At 70.8% G+C, this 11,088-nt stretch overlaps 2 protein-coding genes across 2 annotated transcripts; both read left to right on the top strand.

Moving 5' to 3' along the window:
* Positions 1-433: 433 nt before the first annotated feature.
* AURANDRAFT_64515 (hypothetical protein) lies at positions 434-6,456 on the top strand (the record flags this gene model as incomplete). The annotated part of the gene is made up of 4 exons (XM_009039126.1): positions 434-2,479; positions 3,052-3,107; positions 4,050-5,766; positions 6,199-6,456. The coding sequence occupies 4 exons, from the start codon at positions 434-436 to the stop codon at positions 6,454-6,456; spliced, it is 4,077 nt and encodes a 1,358-aa protein (XP_009037374.1).
* A 650-nt stretch (positions 6,457-7,106) lies between these two features.
* Positions 7,107-8,363, top strand: AURANDRAFT_64514 (hypothetical protein; the record flags this gene model as incomplete). The annotated part of the gene is made up of 1 exon (XM_009039127.1): positions 7,107-8,363. One exon carries the CDS (start codon positions 7,107-7,109, stop codon positions 8,361-8,363), a length of 1,257 nt encoding a protein of 418 aa, XP_009037375.1.
* Between the last annotated feature and the right edge of the window lie 2,725 nt (positions 8,364-11,088).

Raw genomic sequence — 11,088 nt, 5'->3', positions numbered from 1 at the left:
GAGTCGAGCGCCCCGGTCGAGCAGCTCCGCGGCGACGTCGCGGCGGTTAAACTGCGCGGCGGAGTGAAGCGGCGAGCCGCACTCTTGCTCAATCCGATCGACGTCGGCGCCGCGGTCGACCAGCCAGCCGATCGCCGAGACCCAGCCTTTCACGGCAGCATATTTGAGTCGCGAGCTCCACTGCCTCAGTCCGACATAAAAAGAATCGTCGATGCCGCTGAAAGGTTCGGGCCAGCGGCCCTCGAGGCCGAGCTCGAGCCATTGAGCTGCCTCGTCGAGGAATTCGTCCTCGGTCCAGCTCTCGTCATCTACGACATCCCCTGGCATCAAACTCATCATTCTTCTCAAAAGCTCAATCACGCCTCATAATGCCGACGTTGACGCGGAAACGAAACCGACGTCGACGTTCCCGCTCTGCTCTCACCTTGGGAGGATGCTGCGCCTCCCGGGCCAGGAGGCGGATGTGCGGCGCACGGACAAGACGAAGATGAACGCGCCGCGGCAGACGCGCCAGACCCTGCGCATGGAGGAGCTGCGGGACCAGGAGGCGCGCGCCGCGGCCGCGCCCAAGGCCAAGACGCTGACGACGAACTCGAAGATGGACGGCGGCGCCCACGCGTCGAGCGGCGCGTCGCGCGAGCTGCTCCAGTCCATCGCCGCGCGCCTCGACGCGAAGCTCCAGAAGCACGCGAAGGGCTCCTGGGCGAAGCTCTTCTTCGCCGTCGACCACGACGGCTCGGAACGCGTCGAGTTCCACGAGTTCAAGGCGCTCCTGCGCAACAAGACGACGGACACGATCATGCCGGGCCTCGAGCTCGGCAAGAAGGTCGTCTCGGACCCGGAGCTGCGCATGCTCTGGACGTCCGCGGACGCGGATCGCAGCGGTTTCGTCACGGCGCCCGAGTTCAAGCTCTTCATCCAGAACGTGCTCGCGAACCACCCGGACGCGCCGCCGCCGAAGCCGGAGCCCGCGAAACCGGAGCCCGAGGCGGCGGTCGAGGAGGCCGACGAGGCGGCGGCGCCCAAGCCGGCGGTGCACGCGCCGCCGTACTTCGTCCCGGAGGCCGAGGAGCCGCCCGCGGCGGAGGAGACGGAGGAGGAGTGGCTGAGCCAGGAGGCGCTCTGGTCCATCGCGCACCGCCTCGAGAAGAAGCTCCAGCGCTACGCCAAGGGCTCCTGGATGAAGCTGTTCTTCGTCATCGACAAGGACGGCTCCGGAAGGATTTGCGAGCGCGAGTTCGAGGCGCTCGTGCGGAACAAGGCCTACGGCACGGCGCACCCGGGCCTCGAGATCCCCAAAGAGGAGATCTCCGACGAGGAGCTCCACCTGCTCTGGAAGTCGGCCGACGAGGACGGCTCGGGGAAGGTCACCGCGGCCGAGTTCAAGGACTTCTTCAACAAGCTGATGGACCACCACGCGAACGCGGTGCGGCCGGCGACGCCGCCGGAGCGCAGGCGCGCCGCCGTCGTCGAGGTCGCGCCGGACCCGAGGGTCGCCGCCGGGCGGGCGCGGGCGCTGCGCTACGCGCTCGGCCTCGAGCGCGACGCGGACGCGCTCCTGGAAGCCAAAAGCGCGCTCGAAGCCAAGGTCGAGGCGCTCGAGCTACGTTTGGAGGGCGAGCGGGCGGCCTTCGCGGCGAAGCAACTCGCCGACGAGGCGGCAAAACAAGCGGCCATCGCGGCGAAGGACGGCGAACTCGACGCCGCGGAGGCGACGCGCGCGAGCGAGGTGGGCCGGCTCGAGACGAAGAACGCGGCGCTCGCGGAGGCCGCGGCGGCCGCGGCCGCGGACGCGGCGGATGCCAAAGCGGACCGCGACCGGCTCCTGGGCAAGTTCGACGCGCTCGAGGCGGAGCTCGACGACGCCCGCGTGCGGTCCGACGCCGGGCTGCGGCGCGCCGCGTCGTGCGTGCGCGCCGTGCAGGACGCCGTCGGCGGCGCCATGGGCCTCAAGACGGAGCCGGCGCTCCGCGTGCGCTTCGAATTGGACGCCGCGCGCTGGAGCCTGAGCTCGCCGACGAACCGCTTCGAGCAGCGGAGCCGCGAGCGGCCCGTGACGCCGCGGTTCTCGCGCGACGGCGGCGACGGCGAGCGCGACCGCGCGATCGTCGAGCTCGACCTCGCGCGCCGCGAGGCGCGCGCGCTCGAGCTCGCGCGCGACGCCGCGTCGGCGACGGCCGCCGCCGCGCTGAACATCGTGCGCCACTACGGCGAGAAGCCGCGGAAACCCGCGGACCGGCGGGACGACAAGCCCTCGTTCTTCTCCGGCGCGCACGGCGCCGTGCTCCTCAAGCCCGGCTTTGGGCTGCCCAAGCTCGACGCCGCGCGCGCGCCGACGCTCGTCGAGCGCGCCGCGGCCGCGCAGCGCGAGCCGCCGCGGCCCGCGCCGCCGGCCGCGGAGCCGCCGAAGCGGCGGAAGCGGCCGGCCGCGAAGCTCCGGAAGCTCAAGAAGGCCGCCGAGCCCGCCGCCGCGGTCCTCGTAACTTAGTGGGGCCGCGACCGCCCGGGCGCGACGCCGGAGACGAGCGCCGCGAGGCGCAGCGCGGCGACGTGGCTGCAGTCGCAGACGTAGCGCGTCTCGCTCCTGGGCTTGAGGCACCGCGAAAAGTCGCGCGGCGACGCGTAGCGGCGCACGGGGCCGAGGGGCCACGCGTGCCAGTCGCCGCGGTTCGGCCGCGGCTCGTCGAGCCGCCGCGTCGCGTGCGAGGTGTTGCAGAAGCCGTGGCCTGCGGGCGGCGGGGCGGTCGCGCCGGCCGCGCGGCGCGGGGGACGCGGCGGAACGCGCAGAACCAGGCGTCCCAGTAGCCCGCGTCGACGCGGCCCTGGAGCGGGTGGATGAGGTGTTGGCCGTCGAGGAAGGGCATGACCGGCAGGAGCAGCACCTTGGGCAGTTCCAAGGGTTCCACCAGGCACCCCGTCTCCGCAAAGACCGCGCGCGCGTCGCCGCCCAGGGGCCAGCGCGCGCCCGCGAGCGTCCCGAGCCCCTCGACGACGGCGCCCAGCGCGCCGCGGCGCGCGGCGGAGTAGTCCGCGAAGATGGCGGCGTCGTAGGCGAAGCCCGCGTCGCGTTTCCACGCCTCGAAGAGCGCCTTCCACAACGCGTACTGGTCGAAGAAGCCGCACCGCAGCGCCCACCAACGACCGAGCAGGTCGCGGGCCCAGGCCGTGTTCCGGACGAGCAGCAGTCCGCTGTTCATGACGATGGGCAGCCCCGGGTTCGCGCCGCCGACGACGTCCGCGGCCGGCGACAGCTCCAAATACGTCTCCGGCGCGACGTCGCGCAGCGCGGGCAGGGCGTCGGCGTCGGCGTAGATCAGAGCCTCGAGGGTCGGCCGGCATCGAAAGACGACGAGCATGGCGAGACTCTTGAGCGCGTGGCCGTTGCTCCGCGACGTCTCGCCGCAGTTCGAGCGGTCGCCCTGGAGCGCGCCGTCGGCCAGCGCGCCGAGCCAGACGAAGAGCTCGAGGTTCTGGCGCGACGCGTACGTGCGTTTTTCTTCTAACGCGTCGAGGATGCGCAGCGACGTGCCGTGCGCCGCGGACGTCTTGGTGGACGCGAGATAGCCCGGGTCCGTCGCGAGCGACAGGAGCGCCAGAGGCCCGGCGGCGCCGGCGCCGGCGACGGCGCAGAGGAGCGGCGCCGTCGCGATGCGCGCCTCGAAGCCCGTCGACGGCGCGTCGCTGGACCAGTTGCCGTGGGGCGCGGAGACGCGCAGGAAACCGCGCGGCGCGTCGACGGCCAGCTCGCAGCGCGTCTCCACGCGCCGGACGAGCGAGTCGACGGAGGTCGCGCCGCACGCGGCGACGACAGCGGCCGCCACGATGCGGTCGAGACGCATTGGCCTTCGATCATGCGCCGCACAGCGCTCCGCCTCGCGTTCGGATGCAGCCCATCGTGTTGCAATTGGCTACACTTCAATTACCGCTTCACGTTGCATGCATTTACGCAACTCATTTACGCAGGTCCTAGTGATGAGCGAGAGCACGATCGGGGATCGGCCTAGTGCCCCATACCACACCTAAGCCAGCGTCCTAGTGATGGCATCGAGGCTGCACTCGCTGCCCGAGCCGCTGCTGCGCACGCTCGTGCTCGACTACGACGAAAACTATGGCCGCGGGCTCCGGTCGGCGGACAAGGCGCTGCGCGCGGCGGTCGTGGCGGCGCAGGACGGCGCACCGGCGCCGCTGCTCGTCGGCGGCCTGCGCGTGGACTGGGACCTCCCCGGCGCGCGCGAGGGCCTCGGCCCGCCCGCCGTCCTCGATGACCGCGTCGTGGCGTTCCGCGCCGCGACGTCCGAGTTCCACGTCGTCGCGAGGCTCCCGGAGGCGCGCTGCGGCGCCGCCTGCTGCGAGTTGCCCGACGGGCGCATTTTCGTCGCGGGCGGCGTGACCCAGCTGGGCCGGAACGCGGCCGCGAACCCGGGCGTCTTCGCGTCCTCCCACCGGTCCATGCTCCACCAGCCGAACATCGAGGCGGGCACCCGCACGTGGCGCGGCCGCCAGGCGGCGCAGTGCGGCATGAAGACCGACTCGGCGGGCGTCCTCGACCTCGCCACCGGCGCCTGGACGGAGCTGGCGCCGGTCCCGGAGCGCGTCAGCGGCGCGCGGGCCTTCTCGCGCCACTTTCCAGCGTCCGGCGCCACGAAGGTGTTCGTGGTCGGGGGCTCCGTCGCGGAGATGCACGAGATCCGCGACGAGCGCGGCTCGGTCGTTCGAGAGCTGGGCGAGCAGCCCTTCTCGCGGACTGTGCTCATCTACGACGTCGGCGACGACGCGTGGTCGGAGCTTCGGGGGGGGCTGAAGCGGCCGCGCACGGAGTTCGCGCTCGTGGTCGTCCCGCCGGGCGTCTGCCGCTTCCTGAACATGGGCGGCGCGGTCGTCGCGGGCGGCACGAACAAGTACAAGACGGGCAAGGACCTCTCCGTCGAGATCTGCCACTTCGGCGACCCGCGCATGCGCTGGTTCGAGATCGATCCCATACCGAACGAAGAATACCGAGTCGCCCGTTTCGAGCGCTACCCCGAGCGCATGTCCTGCGGCGGGGCGCTGGTGGTCGCGGGAGGCGAGGCCTTCGCCGCCGTCGCGGGCGGCCTCAGCCTCAGCGAGCACCTCAACGACGACAGGTGGGAAGACGAACCCGGCGACGACGACTCCGACGACTCCCGCGTCGCGGGATCGTCGCAGTACTCGGCGGAATCGTACGAGGGCGACGACGACGAGTACGACGAGTTCGGCGGCGCGCCGCGCCTGTCGCGAACCTTCGACGTCGCGTTCCTCTCCCTTCGGACGATGAAGTGGGTCCCGAACGGCGACCTGAGCCTCCCGGGCTTCTCGCGGGCCGTGTCGGCGTCCGCCGTCTTCGGCGCGCTGGGCGCGCGCGCGCTGGTGCAGCTCGGCGGCGACCGCGAGTACTACGAGCACGAACGACACTATCCCACGCACTCCACGAGCTTCGGCGTGGCCCGCGTCGACTGCCGAGCGAGCCGAATGCTCCCGGAGCGACCGGGCCCGCGGCCGCCCTGGGACCCCGAGGGTCGGAGGCACCGCGCGCCCGCGGCCAAGAGGCGCGGGGGCGACCGCCGAGCAGACTCCGACTGCCTCGCCGAGCTGGGCGTGGCGGCCGCCGGCGTCGCGACCGTGGCCGGCCCGCTCCTCGCGGCGCGCGCGGCGCGCGCGGCGGCGGGCGACCGGGCGACCGGCTGGCCGAGCACCGAGGCCCTGCGCGAGGAGCGCCTGCGCGAGGACGAGGAGCGCCTGCGCGAGGACGTGAGAGAGACGAGGCGCGCGGCGGCGTCCAGGCCGCGGGGGGCGTGCGACGTCTGCGGCGCCGACGCCCGCGCGAAGTGCGGCAGGTGCGGGCAGACGGCCTACTGCTCCCCGGCGTGCCAGCGGGCCGCCTGGCCGACGCACAAGGCCACCTGCGCCGCGAGGTCGTAAAGCGTGAGTGCAACCACGACCCCGTGGACTAAGAAGGAGGTAGCGGCCCATTAGAGCTCGTGGGTTGGGGATCCGAGGGCCGCCTCGATGGCGGAGAAGTTCTGGTCCTGCGGCTCGGCAACCCGTTCCAGTTCGACGCCCTTCTGCGTGTCGGCCCACTGGGACCCGTCCCGCAGCTTGGACCGGATGTCCAGGAAGCCGACGCACTCGTCCTCCGACGGCTCCTCGGAGTCCTTGCGGCGCTTCCGCACGACCCACCAGGCGCCGACGCCCAGGAACAGCACCGCGAGGGCCAACGCCGCGAACATGCCCGCCGACGCGGCGTCGGCGCTCTCGCCGCCGCCGCCGCCGCCGCCGCCGCCGGCCGACGACGCGTCCGCGTCCACGACGGCGCCCGCGGCCGCGACGAAGGAGAAGGACGCGGGGCCCACCGTGGCCGTCACCAATTGCTCGTCCGCGGGCAGGAACTGGACGCTCGTCTCCGCGTCGTCGGCGCCGCCGCCGAAGGCCAGCTCGTAGGTCCCGTCGAGCAGGCAGAAGCCGTCGACGCCCTCGCCGCCGCGCTCGAGGGTCCCCGTCGCGACGACCGTGTCGCCGGAGGTCACGCTGTAGGTCGCGCCCTCCCAGCCGTCCTCGCCGTAGTCGTAGAGCGCGAGCCGGTAGGGCGCCTCGCCGTCCTCGCAGCCCGTCGTCGGGGCTAAAGTCAGCGTCGGCGGCAGGTGCGTGGGCGCGGGCGACGGCAGCGCCGACGGGGCGATCGTGGGCGCGTGGATGATGACGGCGACGCCGTCGACGCATTTGATGCCCCCGGCCTCGTAGCCCTCGCAGAGATTGGACCACGACTCCCAGCGGCACAGGCCGTCGGAGAGGCAGCCCGCGCTCTCGCAGGCCGCTTTATCGCCGTTGTAGTGCTGGCACACGTTGGCGCGCGCGACGGGGGCGACGAGCAGCGCGACGAGGCAGCGCATCATGGTGCTGCCGGCGGTCCGATGACGCGTACGTCGGGCGAGAGAGAATGTAATTGAACAAAATGGCACAAGGCGATGGATTTATTCGGCATTCCTCAAGGACATATCCATGCTGGCCGCGCCGATGCTGCCCCTGCCCCGACTCCGATTGGACGAAACGCCGCCTTCCGAGCGATCACGAGCACCAAGCAAAGCGCCACGATGAAGCTCCCGATCCTCCTCGCCGCCGTGGCCCGCGCCGACGACTTCGCGTCGGAACTCCTCGAGGACTTCGCGCGCCCCGGCGCCGGCGGCCACCTGGGCAAGTCGACCTACGCCATGTCCCACCCCTTTGCGTTCAAGGGCTTCATGGAGCAGTACTTCCCCACGGCGGAGCAGCTCGTGCGCGAGAACAGCACGAAGCAGTGCGTCGAGTGGGCGAAGCTCTGCATCGACGACGGCTCGTCGAGCGCCAACGTCTGCAAGTCGAAGTCGGCCGCGCAGCTCCACAGCGTCGGCGCGTACGAGCGCGATTCCGGGTCCAAGTCCATGGAGGACATCGAGGCCGACTTCACGGCGGCCATGGGCGACCTCAGCGCCCACGACCCCTACTTCGAGACCCACGCGGCCTTTCTGACCAAGGACCTCGACTACTACGCCGGGGTCTTCGGCAACGCTTCGGTCCCTACGCACCACGCGACGTTCGCCGAGGGCGGCACGTCCTACGACTCGCTCCTCCTCCAGGTGCCCGGCTCCCTCAAGGCCGGCGCCAAGTCGCTCCTGAACCTGCTCTTGCTCGGCGAGACGACGGCGACGCTCGCGAGCCGCCCGGGCCGGAACCACGCGCCGCGCGCGTCCCAGGCGTCGCGCTCGAGCCTCGCGAGCGCGCGCGCGAAGCTCGACAGCGCCCACCACCTCTACGACGCCGACTCCAAGCCCGTGCTCACGCTCGTCCACGTCTCCTGGGCGACGTCGAACCTCACGCGCGACGTCGACTTCTTCGAGAACGGCCTGGGGGGCGTCAAGACGGACGCCGGCGCGACGGGCGGCATGCAGACCTACAACGGCGCCATGACCAAGGGCGACGCCGCCGAGTTCCGCTACGTCCAGTCCGCCAAGGCGACGCGGGGCCCGACGACCGTCGCGGCCTGGGAGCGGTACCAGACGTCGCTCCACAAGACGTGCTTCAAGTCCGCGCAGAACGTCGGCTTCGACCGCCTCGCCGACAACCACATCGGCCACTCCGAGAACGGCAAGGCCCTCGACACCTTCATCCACGCGCAGAAGGCGTCGGGCCTGCCCTACCGCATCTACGGCCCGCCGGGCAAGGGCAGCCCGCCCTGGTTCTTCTACGGCTACATGCCCAACGGCTGGGGCTACCAGCTCACGGGCCAGTGCACGGACAAGAGCCTCTGCCCCAAGAGCCCCTTCTACGACATGTGCACCCAGGGCGTCCTCCCGGACTGCACGGCCGCCTAGGTTCGTCGTTTCGCGCCGCGGCGAAAACCGCCGCGGTCCTAACGTCTCCTTTTATGATCCTGCGGGTCGTCGCCGAGTCAACCCTGCACACCGGCACATAGTTACAGCGGCGTTCTTTGCTCTGGCATATGCTGGTGCAACTAACAATTGTTGACGTTCAATGAGATTTGCGGCTCGAATTAGAGCCCTGAAATGAGATCCCTGAAGCCTTCAGTAGGCATAGCTCGGCAACGATGCTGCCAGCCGCGACGCACCACTTCGCCGCGACGCACCGCTTCGCCGTGGCCGTCCTCGGCGCGTTCTCGCTCGTCGTCGCGAGCGTCGTCGCGCGGCATGCGAGAACCCTGTTCCTGCCGCGGCGCGGCCGGTCGCACCGCCTCGCCGCGGCGGCGTACCTCGCCTGGCTGCTGCTCGGCGTTTTGGAGACCTGCCGCGGCGCGAACCGGTCGCCGGCGCGCGTCGCGGCCTACGACGCGGCGCTCGGCGTCCTCGGCACCGTCGCGACGTTTACCGCCGCGCGCGACTTCGGCGGCCACCGGGCGTCGGCGGCGTCGGGCACGCTCGACGCCAAGGCCTTCGTGACGCGGTCGGAGATGGTCGAGCACGCGTTCTACCAGGGCCTCAACTTATTACAAATCCTCGGCCTCCACGCGCGGCGGCGCTACGCGCGGCCGTTGCAGCGCGCGGCGATCCTCGCGGCGCAGACGGCGCCCTGGCTCGCGCGGCGCCGCTTCCCCGTGAATTCCTTCTCGAAGAACTACGGCGGCGGCCGCGACCCCTGGACGCTCGTGAACGTGCTCTACCGCGTGAAGAAGTACCAGTACGTCTTCTACAAGCACGCGCTCCTGCACGGCCTCAACGCGACGAACGCGGCGGCGACGTCGCCCATCGCGCCGGAGGCGCCCTTCTTCCGCGCCTACTGGCTCTCGCTGAACGCGGCCTACACCATGGAGTTCTTTCTCCAGACGCTCGTGAAGCGGCGGGTCCTCGCGCAGGCGCACATGCTCGCGCTGAACAAGCTTCTGATGGCCGGCTCGAGCGCCGCCGCCGCGCGCGTGCTGCTGCTGTTCGTGGACTGGCGCGTCGCGTGTTGCTCCTTCGCGCTCAACATGACGCGGCGGGGCCGCGACTTTTCCAGCACGGCGGTCGTCGCCGCGGCCGCCGTCGCGCTAAAAACATGATATTATTAAAGGTTGCCGGACATGGCATCGCAGCCCCAGTGCGTCACGTAGCCGCCGTTCTTCTGGAACGCGACGGCCGCCGGGGAGTCCGCGCTCGACGTGTCCCCGAAGGGCGAGCTCGGCGTCCAGAACTCCGTCTCGTAGACTTTCTTCCAGATCGCGTGGAGCTGGACGAGCGTCTCGTTGTAGCGCTCGTCCCCCGATAAATCGACGAGCTCGTTGGGGTCGTTCTTCACGTCGAACAAAAAGCTGAGCTGGACGCCGCCCTCGCAGGCGTCGAAGTGCGTGTCCTCCGTGCCGTTCCAGTCGAGCGCGAGATTCGAGCCGTTGACGACGCGGTACAGGAACTTGTAGTCGCCCGAGCGGATCGCCGCCGTCTGCGCCGACGCCGCGAAGACGATCGTGTCGCGCGCGGCGCCGGACCGCTTGCCCGTGATGAACTCCCACTGGGACACGGAGTCGTAGTTCGGGTCCAGCAGACTCTGGTGGCCGCCCGCGGCGTCCATGAACGTCGCGAGCCAGTCGACGTGGTGGAACAGGCCGTCGAACGTCTGCCCCCGCCGCGCCGCGGGAATTAATGTCGGCGAGTAGACCAACGCGGGCACCTTGACGCCGCCGTCGAACTCGAAGAACTTCTGGCCCCGGAGGGGAAAGTTCGACCCCGCGCAGTGCGCGCCGCACGCGTCGCCGCCGTTGTCGGAGATCACCGCGAGCACGTAGTCGCGGGGCCGGTCGTCCAGGGCCTGCTTGACGACGCCCACGCCCCGGTCCACGGCCCGCAACCCGCAGGCGAACTTGAAGCGCGCGTCCGTGAGCGACGCGCGCTCCGCGAACAAGCTAACCTCGTCGTCGTCGTCCGCGCTCTCGTCGCACGTCTCCGCGTCGTCGACGCCGTCGTTGTCGTGCATGCCGTGGTGCGCGAGCCAGAGGAATAAAGGGGCCGCCGACGTCGTGCCCATGAGCAGCGACGCCGCTTTCGAGTTGAAGAGCGACGTCGTGTACGTCCCCCGCACGGACGTGCCGTTCAAGATGCTGTTCGCCTCCTTGTCGTAGATGGCCATGTCGTACAACTCGTACTGGGTGCCGTCGAGGGAGTAGGACGAGTCCTGGTCCGCGAGGTGGCTCGTGTAGCCGACGCCGTCGGAGAAGTAGCCGAGCCACGAGTCGAAGCCGCGGTTCCAGGGCACGTAGAGCTCGTTGCAGTGGCCGATGTTCCACTTGCCGATGCCGTGCGTCGCGTAGCCGAGGCGCTTCATCGTCTCCGGCAGGAGCTCGTGGCCCAGGGGCACGCTGAAGTTGCTCCAGGCCGTCAACTCGCGCTTGCCGCCGTCCTGGTCGCTGAAGCCGATGCGGTGGACGAACTTGCCGCTCAGCAGGCTCGCGCGGGCCGGGCTGCAGTAGCTCTGGCCGTGGTAGCCGCCGAGGAGCACGCCGTTCGTCGCCAGCGCGCGGAGCTTCTTGAGCGCGGGCAGGTCGACGCTGCCCCACAGGTCGTTGACGCCGACGTCGTCGAGCGTGATCAGGACGATGTCCGGCCGGTCGTT

This window comes from Aureococcus anophagefferens (genome assembly GCF_000186865.1).
Source record: "Aureococcus anophagefferens unplaced genomic scaffold AURANscaffold_10, whole genome shotgun sequence".
In the NCBI taxonomy this organism is placed as follows: Eukaryota; class Pelagophyceae; order Pelagomonadales; family Pelagomonadaceae; genus Aureococcus; species Aureococcus anophagefferens.
The sequence above is the reverse complement of the archived record's forward strand: the minus strand, read 5'-3'. Positions and strand labels throughout refer to the sequence as shown.